The sequence below is a fragment of the Protopterus annectens genome, chromosome 15.part0 (genome assembly GCF_019279795.1).
Source record: "Protopterus annectens isolate FY-2018-M chromosome 15.part0, PAN1.0, whole genome shotgun sequence".
In the NCBI taxonomy this organism is placed as follows: Eukaryota; Metazoa; Chordata; order Ceratodontiformes; family Protopteridae; genus Protopterus; species Protopterus annectens.
In genome coordinates, this window is record NC_056749.1 from 667,680,621 (window position 1) to 667,702,488 (window position 21,868).

The window sequence follows — 21,868 nt, forward strand, 5'->3', positions numbered from 1 at the left end:
AGAGCTGGCTTTCTGGGAAAAAGAAATAGTGTTTAAAAGCTCATTCATTGATGGCTGGACATTCTGTGGCTGCTTTTTAGATGATTATTATTGTCTTTTTGAAAAAAGGTGAACAAGAATTATTAGAATTCTTAAGAGTTCATAAATAAAAGTACTAACTTTCTTGAATTCACTAGCAATATAAATAAGGAAGGTGACAATTACCTAGATAGCACAGAAAAAAATAAGAATAAAAGGGAATTTGTCTACTATCTGTAGGAAGCTGACATACTCCAATACCCTCCTGCATTTTAAAAGTTGCCACCCCACCCATCATTAAAAATCCTTGGTGAAGGGACAGGGGGTGTGCATAGCAAAGATGGTATCAGAAGAATGGGAATTTATGTGGCAGTTAGAAGTTTTAAAAAAACATGTTGGTCAAAAGAGATTATCCATTGTGGTTCATAGAAAATATATTTACGGAAGTTATTAGGAAAAGGGAACAAGGTTTGTTTTTCCCTTTAATAGGAAAAACACAGGTGACAGAGCAAGCAATAGACAACAGGAGAGTTATAATATTGAAAAACTTGACATTTTTAAATGTAATAATCACTATTTTGGTATAAAAAGGATTTTAACCCATAATTGGGGTATTTTCAGGGTCAATAGGGAAGAATTAGAATTAGTGGGTCCAGCACCTAGAATAATTTACAAGAAAGAACAAAGCCTGAAGAACATCCTTGAAAGGAATAGAAATATGAATAGGAAGGGCGATGGTATGGTGAAATGTGGATTCTGTTTACAATGTAGGGACATTAAAGTTGGGAAAGAGGTAACAGTCCCACATTATGGTAAGATTTATTTGAACAAGAAATGCACATGCAGCAGCAAAGCTGTGGTATATTACAGCAATAACCCACGCCTGGGTGTGAGTAATGCTGGATTTTACCCATGGTTGGTGTGGTTTGGTCATGAGGGCGAAGCCCGAGTGACCAAACAAAGACAACCGTGGGTAAATCCAGCATTACCCACACCCAGAAGTGGGTTATTTTATAATGACATTATTTAAGAAAAAATAATTACTTTTCTTAAATAATGGCATTGTATAATGCCTCCTTGCTGCCCTTCCGCAGCTGTCTGGTATTATGCGGCAGTTCTGATGTACTGCGCATGTGTATGCTTACGCAGTACATCAGAGCTGTGGGTGGAAGCAATGGAGAAAGCAAGATCTCTGTTGCTTTTTACAAAGTGTCTCTCTATGTTAAAGGAGTTTAACATAGTGAGACAGCTTTAAAAAAAGCAACAGAGAATCTCCGTTGCTTTTTTTAAAGCTGTCTCGCTATGTTAAACCCATTTAACATAGCGAGACACCTTTAAAAAAAGCAACGGAGATAGGAAGATCTGCGTTGCTTTTTTAAAGCTGTCTTGCTCGTTTAAGATAGTGATACAGTGTGTAAAAAGCAACGGGGATCTTGCGTTCTCCTTTGCTGTAAAAAAGAGTTATACTAATGGAAAAGGTCCAGGCGACCGGACCTTTTTCCATTACTATAACTCTGATTTACAACGTGCACGCTGACCAATCAGCGTGCACATTTTAGAATATTAATGGGAGGTCATTGTATAGTTAGCATTATGTGCCTCATGAACCTGTTTCTATATAGGGGAAAACCATCAATACCTTAAGGACACGAATATATCAGAACAACTATGACATTAGTAAAAAGGACAAGAAAAATGTTTTAGCCGTCCATATTGCTTCGCATGAGGGACATAAATTTAATTTTACAGTTATAGACCAGGCTGCTATGGGTGAGAGGAGGCCCACTTAATGATTTTTTAGAACAAAAAGAATTGAGATGGCAACTGAGAACCAATGCTTCAGAGCCCCCCGGGTTAAATAGTGCCATCTCGATTAGTTCAATTTTAAGGTTAAAAGCACAATATTTTATGTAAATATTGCTCTTTCTGAAACCATTATACTCTATTTTTACATCCTATATTTAATCCTTATCTGTATTCTAATTTTATTATTTTATAATGTACCATTATATTTGTACGCTTGCATATTGTACATTATGGTAGCAAATTTATTGTATTTATGTAGATGTGTGATGTTAAAAAATAGGCTTTGGTTCCTGAGCAAAAAGAGAAGTTTCATCGTGTACAAAAAGATCAGCATATGCAGCATATTAATTAGTAGGAATAAGATTTTAATGTAGGAATACTGCTTTAATATTAAATGAAAGGAAATTATGTCATTTATGGGGATTTAGAACAGGTGGGGTTTGAGTATCATGTATTCTGATAAAGTTTATACTACGAGACGAAAGCGCTTCATTAAAGTACTGTGGTGTTGATTACTGACGCCTATTCCTCATTTGTACTTGATTTTCATTTTTTAGGTGTAAGATTCACAAATTAATGTCTTGGCATTGCTCTGCATGCACTTAGTCAACTTGATCTCCCCCTGCCACCTGTCATCACCTTTTCTGATACCATGACTTGTAACTAAAACTGTTTATAGCCTGTGTTAAGCAGGGTTGGATGAACAGCTGCAGCTCTTTAACAGAAGTTCGAGAATCTTAAGGAAGCTTCTAATTCTGATTTTTGTAACTGAGAAGTGTCAGAATATTGCACCATTTTTACTAACAGTGCAAATAAATAGTACAGTTGTGTAAAATCTTACCATAACAGTAGATGTCCTCCTCTCTACTGTTGGAGTATTATTTACAATAGGGATCCCCTGACTAGGGCAGCCCAACGTCTGGGAAGTATACCAAAGACTTTAGGTTGTAATGGGTATACCGTATGTCACACATGCCCCCCATGCATGGCATAGAACATAATGTTGACATCTAGATGTACCTTCCTCAGAACCGAAAAGCCATTGAAGGAATGACAATCTAAGGATACTAGCAAGTAACAAGCACATCTAAAAGTAAAAATGATCGGGAGAGGAGGGAGGGAGCGAATACTGCAACAGTGAAGAGAAGGCCATCTGCTTTTATGGTAAAAGTTTACACAACTATACTATGTCCTTTCATATCACTGTGGTAGTATTCTTTACAATAGGGAGGATATAAAAGTTCAAGAAGAAGATTGGGAGAAGGAAGGAACAGCAGAACCTCTAGGAATTAATGGAGAAATGGCCCTGGCAAAGCCAGCTCTGACCCTAAAAATCACATCTAACTTATACTGCGTAGCAAAGTTATGCACAGAAGTCCAGGTTGCTGCCTCACTAATAGAATTCGTATCCAAACCCTTGAAAAAAGCACCAGAAGAGGCTACAGCCCTAATAGCATGAGCCTTAAGAGAAGGGAGGCTTTTCCTTTGAAAGGAATAGAAAAAGGAAATGCCTTTAGATATCCAAGCAGAAATGGTTTGCTTGGAAATTTCCAGACATAAAGACTTAGAATGAAAGGAAACAAAAAGCTGCTCAAATTTATGAATGGATATAGATTTATCCAAATAGTATCCAAGTTGTGTATGCAAATCCAAGGTGTGAAGAACCTTCTCACTAGCTGATTGTGGAGAAGGGAAAAAGTGGGCAAATGAATAGACTGATTGAGACAACTCATTAATCACATAGGGCATAAGAGGAGGATTAGTACAGAGAGACCCCCGTCAGTATGAAAAAACAAAAAAAGAGGAACAGCCATGAGGGATTGCAGCCCAGACACCCATCTGGCAGAGGTAAGGGCCAAAACAAGAACATTATTCCAAGAACAATGCTGTAAGGAAGCTGAAGCTGCAGGCTCAAAAGGAGCCCGAGTCAGTTTTTCCAAAACAAAATTAAGGTCCCAGGAAGGAGGAACAGGCTTTCTTGTAAGGCCTGTTATGAAGGACACATTTAAGAAATGGTTTGGCCTCAAATCTAGAGGGCTAAAGAGGGAGTCAAAGGCAGGCAAGTAGAAATAACCGACATGTGGAAGTCACAAAAATAAGATTGAACAAAAGGAACATGCACAGTAAATGGATCCAGGTTACTAGAAAGACATCGGACAGAAAATCTCTTCCATTTGGGCAAATAAGATTTTCTAGTAGTGTGTTTCCTGGCCTTCTGCAGGACCCTAAGCACATCCTCGGAAAAAAGGTGTCTAAAAGGGATCAAAACCCTGTCATCCACAATGTCAGTTGAAGAGTGGACAGGTGGAGATGGATAAGCGATCCCTTGTCTTGTGTGAGGTAACTTGTGATGCCTGCCCTTGGCTAAATGCAGAATAAGAGGGTACCAATGTGCTGTCTAGGGCAAAAGGGAGTCACCAGCAAGATTTTTGGAGCATCTTGTTTTATCTTGAACAGGACCTTTGGAATTAGAAGAAAGGGGAGGAAGGGCATAAAGAAACATGCCCTTCCAAGAAAGTGTGCGTGTCCGCCATCCAGGCCAGAGAACATGGGATTTTGGTGTAAAAGAGAGGAAGTTACCTGTTCGGAGGGGAGGCAGATAGATCTACTTGAGGAGCACTCCACTGGTGGACTGTGCCAGAAACGCATCCCTGTGAAGTGAAGGATATACTCCTTTGATTGTGTTAAGGACCTGCTCAGAGAATCTGCTGCTATGCTTTTATCCGCAGGAATATAAACTGCCTGAAGGGTCACCTAATACTGGACAGCTGGATCCCAAACCTGAAGAGCTAGTCTACACAGGAGATAAGACCTTGCCCTCCCCCCTTTGCTTTTTGATATACATATCACTGTGGTTTTGTCTGTGAGAGTTCTGAGGGGCCTTAAAAAAGGAAAAGAGAATGAAAGGCCTGAAGAGCCGGAAAAAGTGCTGTCATCACTTTGACATTGTTGTGGTCTTACTTTTGTTGAACAGACCAGTGGCCCTGCACTTTCAGTGGACAGAAGGAGGCCCCCCATCCCATGTCCGAGGCATCTATGAAGAGATCCTTTGAGGGGACTGCAGGTTAAAAAGACAACTGTGGATTGAGGGACAACTACTGAATCCACCACTGAAGTTCCAGCTTGAGACTTGGAAAAAGAGGTATTAGAAAATCACAAGGATGAGAATGCTGAAGCCAAACTGACTTTAGAAACTACTGGAGCTTTCTCCTATGAAGCTTGGTCAGAGGAAGCATAGGAATAGTGGAAGCTATGTAACCCAGAGCCTTGAGAAATTTCCTGGCTGTAACTGAAGCCAGAGGAAGAAAGGATTGAAGGAAAGCAGTCAAGAGTTAATACCTTGGGAAGAGGCAGAGATGCCAGCACTGGAACAGTCCTGAAGCCTGCACTGCAACAAAAAAATGATCCTGAGAAGGAGTCCAGAATGATTGTTGGAAGTTTACAGTAAACCCAAGGCTTTGCAGGAGGCAAAAAGCAAAGTGTAGATGCTGAATTAAAATCTCTGGTGAAAAAGCCTGAATGAGCAGGTTGTTCAGGTAAGGGAAGATCTGATCTGTATTCCTGTTAATCTGCAGAAAGCAATCACAGGAGCGAGGAATTTGGTGAAGACTCTTGGGGCAGTAGTGAGGCCAAAGGGCAAAGCAGAGAACTAAAAATGCCAGGAAGCAACAGAGAAATGTAAAAACTTCCTGAAAAGGGAATGAATAGGAATATGAAGGTAAGCATCCTTGAGGTTCAGGAAAACTAAAAAAGCCTGAGTAAGCAGAAGAGGAAACCAGGTTTGAAGGGATAGCATCAGAAAGGAAGAGACCTCCAAAAAGGTGTCCGAGACAGATTCAGAATAGGTCTCCAGGTGCCTTCTTTCCTGGGGACCAGGAACATTCTGGAGTAAAATCCCATCCCCCTCTGAGGAACTGTAACTTCTTGAATAGCTAAGCCAACAGACCCTGAAGTACGTCTGGAAAAAAGGGCAGGTGCTCCTTTGGATGCTGAGGAATGCCCAAAAAAAAGGGGGGGGGGGATTTCCAAACCATGAAGTACCCCTGGCGAATTATGGAAAGAACCCAAGAGTCTTTGGTGACCTTCAACCAAAAAGGGACCGGGGAAGGTGCAAACAAAGTGTGTGACTGAGAAGAGCAGGGCAAGGATAGTCAGACATCACCTGTATAACCTGTTAGTAAGGAAGAGGAGGTTTCTGGGTGGTAGTAGCAGTTTGGTTAGCCTTAGCAGGAGGAGCCCTTTTGCCACCCTTTTTGCCTTTGGTGTGAACACAAGAGTGTCTGTGAAGAAAAGCAGATGTTTTAAAGTAATTCATTTGAAGTTTGGGAGTGGGTGAAACAAAAATGTTTCAAATCTTGCAAACCATTACCTTTTTCTTGCAGGGACTTAACGTAACAGCAGCAGCACCAAACAAATGCTTATTATCCAGAGGAGCATCCATCAATTTAGCCTTGATATCATCAGGCAAAGGTTGAAGTTGAATCCAGGAATATCTTCTCAATACACAACCAAAAGCAACAGCCCTAGATGAGGAGTCAGCTGCATCATAGCTGCATTTAATGGAATGTTGAGCAACCTGAGAAGAAGTCCCTAGTAAGGAAAGAGCTTAAGGCCTTCTCGTCAGAATCATGAAGACCTGAAGTAACCTGAGAGGCCTGAGAGAATCAGGAAGACCTGGCATCATAACCTGATGGGCCTGAGATAAGAGCCAAAGTATACATTTTCATGTGTCTGTTAGTTCACAGCTCTAAAGGCCAGGCTAGCAGAATTATACACTTCCTTACTAACCTCTCCATAGTTATGCTGTTTTTGTCAGAGGGAAGCAACTTTGTAAAAGCAAAGGTTTAGAAGGCTTATCAGAGGCAACCGATACCACAGAAGAGTCAGCAGAGTGGCACTTGCAATCATCAGACACTTTATAAAACATATCAGGTTTTTTGGGGGCAGGGGGCTGGGAGTCAGGAGCCTGAGAAGCAGCGGAAAAGGCATCCAGCAAAGCAGCAAGAACAGAAGGAACAGCAGAAGGCCTAGCAAACTCCATTTGCAGAAGCTCATAATACCTCTTCTGAACATCAGACACCTGAGCACAGTCCCATTTAAACAAAATCCATCATTTGGGAAATAGTGTCACCAAAAGAAATCTCTTCAAAAAGAGTCTCGGGACTGATGGACTCTTCTTCTTCAGAACGTTTAATCTAAGGGAAAAGGAATGTGAGAAGAATAAGGGATTATTCACCAGAATCTGCATCATCAGAGGAATCTTGCTTCTTAGGCCTAGGAACAAGAACATACACTCCCTTGTCTTGGCTTTAGAGCCGTGAGGGCATTAAACAGGCCTTGAGTGAAGTTTTTCCATTCACTCTGAGGATCTTTAGGAGCAGGAGAAATATGCTTGGTTTTCTGCTTTTTCTTTTAGGAGACATCAGCCTTAAAAGTCTTAGGAAGCTCTGACGACTGACTACATTCAATTATTGTAGTCTATATCTCTTACCTTACTAAAATCTGAGGAACACCTCTAAGCCCTTTGATAATTATCAGCCGTGGTGCCCTGAACATCCAAAGCAGACATCTGCAAGGCCTCCATGGACGGGGGTGAAGCCAGATCCATGCCTGCCTCTGAAGCAGTAGTGACAGTGGAGTACAATGAAACTGGATGGTCCTTTGGGCTTTCACTAGCCTTAAGAGAGATGTTCAGCAGAGGCTGCACAGCCGAAGAATTTCGACTAAGCTTTTTTGGTCTTTCTCACAGACTGCTGACCCTTGGGCCATGAAGATCCTTCCATACTGTCTTTAGCCAACAGCTTAAGTCATTGGTTTTCTAGATAATTAGCCAAAGGAAGAAAGTTGACTACACAACGTCTTGGATAAAAACTTAGTAAATTGCACAAGACTTATGGTCGTGGGAAGCACCTAAGCAAAATAAGCACTGCTTGTGATTATCTTTATCAGGAATCTGTCTTCCACACTGACATTTCCCCTTTCTGGATGCCATGAAGCCAACAATCAGAACAAGTCAAAACAGTGGTAAGAAAAACAGAAAAACAAAATGGGACACTTATCTGAAAGTGGCTTTGTAACCAGTAGATGAATGAGCATTCAGACCGACAATCAAAGATGGAGTTAAGACTGGTGGCAAAGAAGTTTTGAGGATGGTACATCCGGATGTCACCTTTATGTCTTACGCCATATGTGGGTAGCATACGTGTGACATACAGCATCCCCATTGCATCCTAAAGACTTTGCCATACTGGCTGGATGTCTGGTTGCCTATGCATGGGATCCCTGTGGTAACAATACTGCAGCAGGGACATCTATATTTCCTCTAATACTATGAACTGTAGTCAAAAGTTATTCACACAAAATATGATTTTTGATTGTGATCCTTAAACCTGTAAGTTCATGTGGATACATACAAATAAATAGGCATGTGTATCATAATTGCCATTTATTTAAGCTTTGGTATTTTATTGGTCATTCTTGACAAAGATTGCATCTTATTCTAAAAATTAAAAGTGGGGTAAGACTCAGCAGGGCCTGGATATTTAAGAAGTCTTCTGTGAGGTGAGAAGTCTAGGATAATTTTTTAAATTATGAAGAAGTTTATAATTTTTTAAATGTCTGACATTTTCATTTTCTGCTGTACATACAATGTTCTGGTTATAAGAAATCACATTTTCAGCTGAATAATAGATCATTTGTAAGTTGTAGCCTTGTTCTTTTGTAGGGAACTGAGGAAAGCAACAGGAGATTGGTTTTTCGACCAGCGGAACAACCGTTTTGAAAATAATATTGGGAGTGAGATGGTACGTGCATCATTGCGACGTCCCACTCCGGCGCCAGGTATGTACACATTGAAATGCTTTCAAATCATTGGTTTGCATCTTAATAGTGTAAGCCTCACTGCGGGAGCTGAAAAACTGACCCTCTCAGATTGCTACAAGTGACATATTTATTTATTTATTTATTTAAATTTGTTGACCGGGAGTGTCCGACTGGACGTGGGTCCATTTTCAGCGGAGGCCCGGGGAGAAAAGCTCCACAGTAAAATAAACAGACAGTAGTTACATTGGATTACATAGTGATTAACAATTTAACACAGAAATTACTTACAACATATTTACAGATGAAGAACATAGTACATCAGTAGACAACTAGAATCTTTATCTGTGAAGTACATAACCGGCATTAACAAATGTAACAATGAGAAGTTCCTGCTGTATAATAAGTACTAGGCTTATGAGCATCTGAGCTTGCTATCATCAAGGTAGTTAGTGGAGGTGAAAGAAAGGTAGTAGTTGGATGGGGTGGATGATATTAGAGTGGGAGTTGCAAGGGCATAGCCAGCATGTTTTTAGGTGCGCTTTTAATAAAGTTTTGAAGTTGGTGCATGATGGTACGGAGGTAATTGTGGGTGGGAGTGAGTTCCATAATTTGTCTATGGCGCAAGAGAATAGTGCTTCACCAGCAGAGTTATTGGCTTTAGTGATCTGCAAGTGATTTTGTTGCTGGATCTTAGTGGTCTGGTGGTGCGATAGGGTTGGAGTAGATTATGGAGGGATGGGACATTTAGTGGATGGTTTACTAGTTTGTGGGTGAGTGAGAGTTGATACCACTGAAGGAGGTGAGGGAGTTCAAGCCAGCCCAGTTCAGCAAGTGAGAGACAGTGGTGACTACGGTAGGATGCCCCTGTGGCGAATTTTGCGATTTTGTTGTAGCAGGTCTCTAGCTTGTTTAGATCACATTGCCTTAGGTTGGTATATACTGGAGAGGCATAAAGTAGGGTGGAGATAAGGTGGGAATTTGCTATTGAAATCTTTGCTGCTTTGGTGAGAAATTGTTTATTTCTGTATAATGCTCCTAGTTTTTTGTGGACTTTTTTTATGGTCATGGATATGTGAATGTCAAATTTTAGTTTGTCTATTTCCACTCCTAGCAATTTGGTGTGTTCAGTTGGGTATATAGTGGTGTTGTCTTTTGCTGTGATGTTAAAGTGAGAGTTGTTTTGAGTATGTTTGGTGGGTTGGAAAATGAGTAGTTTAGTTTTGTTTGGGTTGAGTATTAATTGGGCATCGGATAACCATGTTTCAACAGAGGAAAAGGCTTCCTGTGTGACTTTTTGCAGTTTGGGTAGGGACTGGGCTGAGCAGATGATGGTAGAGTCATCTGCGTATTGGATGAGTGTGCCATGTTTGGTGGCAGAGGCTAGATTATTGGTGTAAACAGAGAAAAGTAGGGGTCCAAGGATGGATCCTTGGCGAACCCCTATGGAGACAGGTAGTTGGGGAGATGTGTCATTCTGCCATACAACGGATTGTTGGCGGTCAGACAGGTAACTCTGAAACCAGTTGGTGACTGATTGTGAGAAGGATAGGTTATTGAGGACAGAGATAAGTTGTTTGTGTGGGACCATGTCAAATGCTTTAGATAGGTCTAGGAAAGTAGCAGAGGAGAGATAGCCATTGTTTTTATGCTGAAGGATAGTGTTTGTAAAGGAGAGTAAGACAGTGGTGGTGCTATGGTTTGGTCGGAAACCATGCTGAGTACTGGAAAGGAGGTTGTTAGTAAGGAGGTAGTGTGAGACCTGAGAGTGTATGCATCTCTCTAGTATTTTGGAGAGTGGAGAGAGAATAGCTATGGGCGGTAATTGGTTAGTTCTGCAGAGGGTCCGCCTTTGTGGAGGGGAATTATATGTGAGACTTTCCACAATGTGGGAACGTAACTTTCTGACAGAGATCAGTTAATCAAGATGGATACTGGGTAGGCCAGAGCATCAGCTGCGATTTGTAGGTATTCACTTGGGAGGTTGTCTGCTGCTAATTTGGTGGGTTTAAGTTTAGTTAAGAGTTTTTTTATGTTGGAGGTAGGTACAGGAGAAAAAGAGAAGGCAGTGGGGGATTACTAGTTGAAGGTGTGGGTTGGAGGGGAGGGGGGTTGTGTTGTTTAGCTAGTGATAGTATGGTTTGGGTGAAGTGTGTGTTGAGTGAGGTAGCGATATTTTCTGAGGAGTGAGGGATGTTAGGAGGAGGGGTACTGACTTTACCTGGGTGGAGGATGGAGTTTATGGAGGACCAGAATTGTTTGGGGCTGTGTTGTGAGGAGTCTAGGGCAGACTGGTAGTATTGGAATTTGTCCCGTTTTATTAGCTTTTTGACTCTATTGTGTAGTTCTAGGAATTTCTGTCTAGCTGCAGGGGTTTTGGTTTTGCGCCAGTGCTCCCAGGCGTTATCCCTGTTTTTCATTTCTGACTTAGTGGTTTTTTGTAGCCAGGGGGAGGGTTGTGCTTTGGTTCTGGAAAATCTTATGGGGGCATGGTAATTAAGGATGTTCAGGAAGGTAGTATTAAAAGATTCAACTGCGTCATCTAGACTGAGGTACTTTAGAGCATGCCAGTTACACTCTTTGAGGGATGAGATGAATGTGAGTGGGTTAAATTTTATTTTTTTACGTATTTGACGATAGACGACAGGTTTAGCTTGGTACAGGTACTTTTTGAGTAGGAATGTTGGGGAGTGATCACTGAGGCTATCTGATAAGCAGCCTGTTATATATGACTGGGGGTTCTTACTGACTAGTATCCAATCCAGGGTAGAGTGCTTGCTGGAGTTTTTATTTATCTTTGTTGGTGACTGGACTAGTTGGGTGAAGCCATGAAGGTGTACATGATGGGTTGGATTGTTGCCAGAACAGGATTGCCAGTCAATATTGAAATCACCTAAGATGATAGTTTCTTGGGGGAGATGGTGGGTAGACCAGCTGAGGAGGTTTTCTAGTGGAGGGATGTTTTGGCCAGGTGGGAAGTAGCATCCAATTATGTTGATGGTTTTGTTTCGGTTAATTTTGAGGTTGGTATATATTATTTCTTCATTGCCTATTTGTGGAGCTGATGATTTTAAGATCTGGATGTTTAGATGTTGTTTAAATATTATAGCTACACCACCTCCTTTTTGTTTAGCCGGTCTACTCTTAGTATGCCATAACCTGTAGGGAGTATTTGCTCATTGGTAATGTGAGGTTTTAGCCAGGTTTCTGTCAGGACGACTATATCTGGGGAGTATAAGTCTATGGTGGCATGGAGTTCATGGACTTTGTTGGATATACTTCTAATATTTAGGCTTAGTAGAAGGAAGTCACTTGGCTTTCTATTGGCTGTAATATGGGAGAAGTTGTGATTTCTAGATTATGAGGATTACGGTTGGAGATGGTAGGGCCAGGGTTGGGGTGGATGTCTCCACTTAGGGCTAGTTTTGATATGCATGAGATTATTAGTTTTCTCAGTTTTTGAATGTGTTTGTTTATAAGGGAAATTTTAAGATTGTTCTCTGTGGGTAATAGGTATGGTGGGAGGGTTACTATGTTAAGTTGTAGGGATGCTTTACGTTTGGGTAATATAGTTGGTAGAATATGTGGGGGGTGCATAGGGATGGTTTTTGAGCTGGTGGGAGGGGAGCTGAGTATGGGTGAGACATGGGTGGTGGTGTGAGTAGTAGTACAGTGGTAGTGGTTGAGTGGGGGAATGATGGAGCTTTGGTAGGATGTAAGATATGCAAGGAGAGTGCATGCAGTGAGCAAAGGAAAGGTATGCTTGTACATGTCAGTTGAGGAGGTGTGATAGTAGAGGGAATATGGAGGAGGTAGTGTTGGGTTAGCGCTGTGGTTGGCTATTGGAAAGATGGGAGGGGTTTGAGTGCAATAAAGGTGGGACCACTGGGGGCGGGAGGGAATAGGTTATGGTGCAGATTATCTTTTTCAGACCTGATGCATTGTATTCAAATTTGGGTGCACAAGCATCTGTCTTTAGGAATTATTTGGATAGTAATCAGTAGCATATTGGCTTCATTAAACTAGAGAATATGAATATGAATAAGAATTGTTTACTGCTATCTCCTGGATGAACCTACACTGCTCCGTTGCATTATTGTGTACTAATGTCTGTTGCCATGAGTCCATTTTGTAACTTGTGATAGAAGGTGCTTTCCAGAGGTATGTTTGCTGCTCAAAAGCTGTTGCTGGCCCCAATTGTGTGTGTGTGTGTGTGTGTGTGTGTGTGTGTGTGTAAATATATATATATATATATATATATATATATATATATATATATATATATATATATATATATATATATGTAAAATGTGTATGTATGTATATATTGCGTGTGAGAGAGAATATAAATATGTATTACATCTGCTTGTGTTGCATGTTGCAGTGTTGACACAGTAACGCCAAAAACGCCAGTGATGACAAGCAACTACACATGCGCCTAGAAACAGCCCTGACGCATGCAAATTTAAGTTAAAATAAAAAAAAATATTTTTTGCGGGGGTAATCCCCCTGCACCCCAAGCACACACTGTTGATTACATATACTAACTCAGCATTGCACAAGCACAATTGTCAACTAAACTGCTGTTGATCAGACACGCACTTTATTTTTAGCATCAAACATTTGTGTGTGTGTGCGCGTCATGCATGTGTCTCTCTTTAAATATAAAAAAAAAATATATATATATATATATATATATATATGTATATATATATATGTGTATGTATATATATATATATATATATATATATATAGATATATATATATAGATATATGTATATATAGATATATATAGATATATGTATATATAGATATATATAGATATATGTATATATATATATATATATATATATATATATATATATATATATATATATATATATATATATATATATATATATATATATATATATATATATATGCATGTATATATATAATGTGTGTGTGTATTTATATTGATCTATGTCAAAATAACAAATTACCATAATGCTGAGTTGCAAAACAGCGAAATAGAAATGAAAGTTTATATTCACAAATGTCCAGCTTGTTGTAAATTTTCCCCTGGTAAGTAAACAATCTGCCAAAAAACATAAAAACAAACTGAAGCAAATAAAACCCATGGTGGGCTGCACCCCCCCCCCCAACTAAATATACCAACTCCTGAGATTGCACTACAGTGCAAAAAGAGCAAAGTTCACCACATTAGCCAAATGACTTTTTCTTGGCGAAAATTTACAACAATCTGGATATTCATGAATGTAAACTTTTGTTGTTTGCGGCTCATCCTTTTGCAATGTGACATTTTGGCTTTTTGAGAATTTAAAATAGATCCATTTGTATATCTGTGTGTGCTTATGTGCAAATATATATATATATATATATATATATATATATATATATATATATATATATATATGTATATATATATGTGTGTGTGTGTATGAACATAAATATGTACACATACATATGAGTAGTAGTTATTGGCCGTTTGGGCAATCTTTCCATCTCTCTCAACTTTCTGATTTGAAAGCACGCATTTGCACTTGTTTCTTTCCTGTAACTAGTCCAGTCCAGATACAGATTCTTAGTTTTAGCAATTGAATTTGCTTATTTGTGCTCAGCACTTATTCAGAACTTGTTGTAAGTACTAAATAACCTACTAATTACTATAGCAGTCAACCTTCCTCATTACCTGGAAAATATTAGGGTTCAACCATACACCCTAATAATGGGCAATTTCAACTACACCACCATTAACTGGTAAAACTACTCATGTACCAACTCCTTTGCTCAACGCTTTCTGGTATTCATAAACTCTAATGCCCTGGATCAGCTTATCCACACCCCCACCAGGGGCAACAGTATCCTAGACCAGGTCATTACCAACATGAGTGACTGGTGTTCCACACCTGAAGTCAACTCCTCGTTGGTCCGATCTGACTATAAGCTAATCACCCTAGAAATCCACATCCCGCCCCCACCCCCCATTAAGGAAACCATAGTAAAAAATTTCTCCAAAGCCAACTTCATGCTTCTTAAGACAGAAGTGGTGAACTTCATGACACCCATGCATATGGACAATACAGTTATGACTACTGAATCCTACACAAATGCACTCTATAAGCAGTTACACAAGTACATGGATCGTGCTATCCCAAACAGAACCAAGACGCTATCCTCCAAAAAAAAAAAGGAAGCCAATCTGGTGGTCCCCTGCCATAAACAAACTGTACAACAGAAGGAAGAAAATGTTTCAAAAGAGAGTAAAATCCCATAAGTGGAGGAGCTCCCTGGTCAGCCTCAGTAAGAAGCTGAGATCCCTTATAAGATCCTCCAAAGCTAGCTACGAAAACAAAATCACCACTGATTCTAAGGACAAACGCAAAGCATTCTATAGCAACACCCAGATCTGCTCTGAGTTAACAGCACAACAGCATGAAAATTACAGAACCAACTGATAGGTTCATACTAGGCAATCTGCCCTAGGGCATTTATAAGCCTAGCCAGAGTGTGTTTGGCTTTCGCCACCCATTTTAAATTAATTTTGCTATTGCCCTTTTTCGAGGTTAGTATACTGTGCCTCTGTCTAACAGTGACACAGAAGTGATACCCGGGGTAAACCTACGATCCCCCATCCACTCATCAAGATTCCTCTTGAAGAGAGTCAATGAGGGACTCTGCCTAACCTGGACTGGGATTTTATTCCAGAGTGAAGGGAGCCTCTGGGTTATGAATCTGTCCCTCCAGCATGTCCTATTTATTTCATTGCTGAGATTCAAGTCTCTCGAGTGCGTACCTCAATGGGATTTGGATTTTCTGAGGTGCAGCATGTCCATTAATTCCGGGTTGGTCGTGGGTTTATACGTCAGGCACAGATCGCCTGTGAACAGGCGGTATGCCACTGAGTAGAGCTGGAGTTTCTTTAACCGGGCAGCATATGGCATCTGTTTGAGCCCTTTGATCCTCTTGGTGAGGTACTTTTGGGGTCTTTCCAGTTGCTGCAGGTGTCTAGTAAGGTACATCCCAAAAGGGGCATTGTACTCAATTATGGGCCTGATGAGGGATGAGTAAAGAGGCACGATGACCTCCCCTGATCTAGATGTGAATCCCTTCATGATTAGGTGGGCTATATAAAATGTTTTTCTAACCACTTTGGCCACGTGGTTGTCAAATGAGAGATTGCTATCAACTTGGGTCCCCAGGTCCCTAATTACTTCTTCCATACTTAATGGATTACCACCTATGTGGTAATTTGTGGGCACTTTGTTTTTGCCAAAAGTGACTATACACTTTTTGGCATTTAGCTTGAGGCCATGGCTCTGGCACTAGTTGTCTGTTTCCATGAGGCCCTTTTTGGAGGATGCTTGTGTCGGCTGGAGAGTCTATTATGGCGCCCAGTTTGCAGTCATCTGCGAACTTGGTCAGCCACAGTCCTTCCGTGTTGGCCTGTACCTCTGAGAAATATATACCGAACAAGAAAGGTCCTAGGACTAAGCCTTGTGGGATGCCACTTGTAACTGGTTTGGAGTCTGACATGGCTCCAGCAATTCTAACCATGTGGGTTCTGTCCTTGTGCCAGTTTGCAACCCATCTAGTGACATAGGGGTTTATATTTAAGCTGGTGAGCTTATCTATAATGCCCGAGTGGGGTATTGTATCGAAGGCTTTTGCGAGGTCCAGGTAGGCTGTGTGGACCACCTTCCCCTCGTCAGTGGCCTTGGTGACTGTTTCAAAGAAATCGACCAGGTTTAAGAGGCAGGATCTGCCCTTAACAAAGCCGAACTGGGTAGGATCCAGTGTCTGTAGGTCCCCAATATCTTTATAAGGTCCATGATGATCCTTTCCATAGCTTTGCAGACCAAGCTAGTCAGGCTTATGGGGCGATAGTTTCCAGGATACGTTGAGGCACCACCTTTGTGGAGAGGGACCACTGTTGCTGTACGCCACTCTTTGGGTACTTATCCTGTAGTAAGGCTGAGATTGAACAGTAGTTTTATGTCTGGGTTTATCTCTTCTTGGAGTTCATGTAGGATGCAGCCCGGGATACTGTCTGGTCCCATTGATGCGGTGTTTTTTGCTTTGGAGAGGGTGGCTCTTACCTGTGCATCTGAGATGTCAGGGGGGCAGCACTCTGCTGGGATAGATATTTGCCCTTTTGGTGGGGAGGGTGGGGGGGGAGAAGTTTGCGCTGAACCTGTCAGCTAGAATGTTGGCATTGTCTGTGGGTTTGGTGTATTTTTTGTCATTTTGGACTAATTCTGAGCATATCTGGGAATTCCCACCCAGGTTCCTAACATAACTAAAGAAAGCCTTGTGATTATCCTTAGTGTCCTGTGCAATTTTTCTCTCAAAGCTGGCCTTAGACGATTTTATGAGTGCCCGTAGTTTTTTGCTAATACTAATCAGAGATGCCTTCCCTTTTTGGGATTTTGCTCTATCATGTAGTAGCTTCCTCCTTCTATTGTATAGTTTGTTTATGGCTGGGGTCCACCAGACAGGACGTGTCTGCATTTGGAGGATTGGGTCTTGGTTTTATTTGGGATTGCATGATCCATGCATTCCTGAAGGTGTTCATAGAATGCGTTTATAAAAGATTCTGCAGTCTGGGCCGTATTTTCCACAGGCCCGGGGGCTTTGAAGGATTCCACATCGGTTTTGAGGAGTGTGAAATTTGCTTTAGAGAAGTTTTTCACTGTGGTTTTCTGGGCAGGGGGTGGGGTCGGGATGTGAATATCCAGTGAGATTAGTTTATGGTCTGATCTTACCAGTGAGGGATACACTTCTGGTCTGGAGCATAGAGTCCCCATGTTGGTGATGATCAGGTCCAGTATGTTTTCCCCTCTTGTGGGAGTGGTAACAAGTTGTTCCATAGCATTTGAGTTTATAAATTCTAGGAACCTTTGGGCTAGGGTGTTGGAGCTAGAGTAATGCTCCCAGTCTATGTTTGGGTAGTTGAAGTCGCCCAATATAATGGTGTTTGGAGAGACCTTCATATTTTCCAGTGTTCTTAGGAAGGCCGAGTGGAGTTCCTGGGTTTGGGAGGGTGGTCTGTAGCAGGCTATAAACTGGAAGGCAGTTTTACCCACTGTTAGTTGCACATGGATAGTCTCTGATGCTTCGTGCTGTGCCACCAACCTGGAGGTGTGGGTATCTTTGACGAATATTGATACTCCCCCTCCTTTTGTGGTTCGGTCCAAGTTTTGGGGCCGAAAAGCATGGTATGAGGTATAACCTGGTAGTGCTGGGGTGCTCTCAGGAGCCTTGAACCAGGTTTCTGTTACAGCACAGATATCGATGTTCTCCATGCTGAGGAGAGTTTCGAGTGCATGCATCTTGAGGTTTAGACTTCTGGCGTTGAGTAGCACTACTCTTAGTTTCTCATCCCTTGTGATACCTATGGAGGTGGGTTTGTCTTTTGAGCCTTGCCTAAAAAAGCACTATGGGGGTAGCAAGAACCTTTGCCAATATCCGAAAGCCCAGGGGTGATAGGTGCAAGCCGTCCCTAGCGAAGCATCGTGGCTTGTCGAGCATGTCATCCCAGGCTGACAGGCATTGGATCCCCTTTGAATGACACCAATTCTTAAGCCAATTGTTGAAATTGATCATCTTGTCTTCGTATTGTGGCATCATTCTTGGTGAGGGTAAGATGCTACTCAAGGTCAGGGTCATACCGGCCTGGGCTACATGCTCAGAGAGCTCCTCTATGTCTCTCTTCATGTAGTCCAGGGAGGTACGTCTCAGGTCATTCACACCAGCATGGACAATGACTGAGTCATATTTGTACTTGCCTTGGAGTGACCTGAGTGCTTGTGTTATGTGCCGCATCCTAGCGCCCGACAGGCAGCTCACCGTGACCTTATCCTTGTTCAGCCTGGTGAGCGGGACGTCAGTGTGCCTGACTATAGAGTCACCTATTACAAGTGTATCAGGTGTGTTGTTTAGCCTTAAGGGCTGTGACTGTTCGGCACACTGGCTTTGTGAGCAATGTGTTGCACGTGTTTTGTTTTGGGGTAGTGGTTGCTTGGGTGTCTGCTTTGGAGGTCACTGCTGCTTAGGCAGATTTTTATTTAGAGCCTCCGAGTATGTTTTTGTGTGTTTGTGTTTGGTTTGCTGTCATGGTAGGTCTGTGTGAGACTGGAATTGTAGTGAGTGTGGTTTCCTTTTCCTCCTGACTGGTTACGCCAGTACTGAGTTGAGAGAGCTTAGCCTCCAGTTTGGCTAAATGGTTGCATCTCTCACATGTGTTGGAATTTGTTGGGAGGAGGAGAGGTTGTCTGTGTACATGAGGCAGTTGTAACATTGCCTCAAGATTCCCAGATTCACCAGCTGGACCGGAGAGGAGATTGACAACTGACCTTTGGACATGCTAGAATAGTATTGGGAATTCCTTTATAATTGAAAAAAAAAGGGCCAATGGGGAACAAGGTATTCGAGGGGAGTTTGTGAGGGTGTAGTGCTTTTAATTTTTTAGTGCTGACTTATATAATTGCTTTAGTAAGCAAGTGCCAGGTAACTTAAATGCAATGTGCTACAGGTAACTTAAATGCAAAAACGACAAACAGTAGCTTTCATTCAAGTGAAATAAGGAAATAAGTACAGTAAGCAATGCAGATATCACTAGGGATCCACAGAAGCGCTGAAAAGCTGCGTTTTAGGTGGAATTAGCGTTTCAGGGAAATAACAAGCAAACAAACAAAAAAAGCATACAAATAAAGCTAGATTCAGCAGGCCTGGATCTAGTCTATGCTACAGCAAACAAGGTGTACCAATTTCAGTAAGAAACAGTTCAAATATGCAGGCACTATAAGCCTTTAACCAGAAATTCCCAGCTCAGAAGGGCAGAGTCCAGCCTCTCCTCCCACAAGGGTGCAGACCACGAACCCTCTTAATGTAAAATAACTGGCCTGAAGCCCAAGTGCTTAAACCAGAATTAATACACTTTTAGAATAACAGACACTGAGCCCTCAATCAGCAGTTCCCAACTTAGAAGGATGTAAGCTACCTGTCCTGCCACCACAGTGCAGGCCACAAACCTTCCTAATGTAAAACAACTGGTCTGAAGCCCAAGTGCTTAATCCAAAAGACTTTGAATGATAGCTACACTTTAATCAAGTTACTACCAAACAGTAATAAATACAATTGAATACTTTAAAGAATGCCTGGATTAGTGCTCAAGTTATACAAACAAAGCTAGATTCAGCAGGCCTGGATCTAGTCTATGCTACAGCAAACAAGGTGTACCTGTTTCAGTAAGAAGCAGTTCAAATATGCAGGCACTATAAGATTTTAACCAGAAATTCCCAGCTTAGAAGGGCAGAGTCCAGCCTCTCATCCCACAAGAGTGCAGACCATGAACCCTCTTAATGTAAAATAACTGGCCTGAAGCCCAAGTGCTTAAACCAGAATTAATACACTTTTAGAATAACAGACACTGAGCCCTCAATCAGCAGTTCCCAACTTAGAAGGATGTAAGCTACCTGTCCTGCCACTACAGTGCAGACCACAAACCTTCTTAATGTAAAACAACTGGTCTGAAGCCCAAGTGCTTAAACTAAAAGGCTTAGAATGAGTTACACCAAGCAGTAATAAATACAACAGTACTTTTAAGATGACGCAAAAGCAAAATAAAGTAGGAAGAAACACAAATACAGTAAAAGCAGATACATTTTTTTTTTTTTTTTGAGTGAGCAAATGAGATGGGTTCAGGAGGAGTATCCAAGTGCAAATTTAGAAGAGGGGTGGGCAGTTTCAAAGCCACCAAGATTAACACCAAGACAAAAACAGAGAGGGTGGGTGGGGACCTACTGAAAAAACAGTCACAATTTCCAGCTAGATATTGCTCAATGCAACACAAACAAATTATTTTAAATCGTGTATTATTTGATAAAAGTGCAGATAAAAATCTACTTAACTCCACTCATGCAGGTCTCAGTTGGCCAAAGCTCACAGATATTGCCAGCATCCTGACAGATAGGTTTACTGCTAACTTTACCCCCCTGTCACCCCCTAAAGGGCCCATATCTCTAAAGGAAAATGCAGAGTCCCTGTAATCACAACTATGCAGGTAAAAGCTGCACTCTCTAAAGCCAAAAACACAACTTCTATGGGACCGGACAGTATCCCAGGCTGCGTTTTACATGAACTTCAGAACGAACTTGCTCCCCACCTAAGCACCATGTTCTGTCTTAGCCTCACATCAGGCTTTGTGCCCACTGAATGGCTCACAGCAACAGTTATCCCACTCCACAAAGGGGAAGCCACCACTGATCCCGGGAACTAACGCCCTATTAGTCTGATGAGCCTGGTCTGCAAGGTCAAGGAACGTATCCTCATGGAACTCATAAGCAAAGACATTGGTAACCTACAAACTCTGGACGCCACCCAGTTCGGGTTTGTGAAAGGCAGATCATGCCTGCTGAACCTGATAGACTTCTTTGAGGCAGTCAACAAAGCCATAGACAAGGGTAAGGTGGTTCACACAGCCTATCTTGACCTTGCCAAGGCTTTCGACACCATCCCATACTCTGTAATTATAACTAAACTCACTAAACTAGGTATAAATCCCTATGACACAAGATGGGTTGCAAACTGGCTCACTGACAGAACCCACACTGTAAAAGTTACAGACTCCAGGTCTGACTTCAAACCAGTGACAAGTGGAGTACCACAGGGTTCAGTCCTGGGATCTCTCATGTTTGGTATCTACTTCTTTGAAGTACAGGCGAACACAGAAGGCCTCTGGCTAATGAAGTTCGCAGATGACTGAAAACTAGGAGCCATAGTAGAGTCCCCAAATGATGTGGACATCCTACAGAAGGGCCTTGCTGAGACAGATGCCTGGTGTCAGAGCTGTGGCTTCAAGCTCAATGCCAAAAAGTGCATTGTCATCCCCTTTGGTAAAAACTCTGTACCCATGAACTACCACATAGGCAGCAGTCTACTTAACACCAGATGTGTGGTAAGAGACCGTGGGACCCAGGTTGACAGTAGTTTCTCCTTTAATAGTCACATCACCACAGTTGTCAGGAAGTCCTTCTACGTGGCACACCTCGTCATAAAATGGTTCTCATCGAGGAAAAAAGAGGTCATTGTTCCCCACTACTCGACACTCAAACACATTATAGAGTACAATGCCCCTTTTGGAATGTACCTTACAAGACATTTGCAGCAGCTGGAAAGGCCACATAAGTACCTCACAAAGAAAATTACTGGCCTCAAACAGATG

The 21,868-nt window shown here is 41.6% G+C and overlaps 1 protein-coding gene across 1 annotated transcript in view; it reads left to right on the forward strand.

Annotated features, from left to right (window-relative positions):
• SYTL4 (synaptotagmin like 4) overlaps nucleotides 1-21,868 on the forward strand; it is a 975,777-nt gene that overhangs the window by 509,475 nt on the left and 444,434 nt on the right. The window contains exon 4 of the mRNA XM_044057514.1: nucleotides 8,549-8,664. Within this exon, the coding sequence (XP_043913449.1) occupies nucleotides 8,549-8,664 (116 nt within the window). The remainder of the gene's footprint in view (nucleotides 1-8,548; nucleotides 8,665-21,868) is intronic.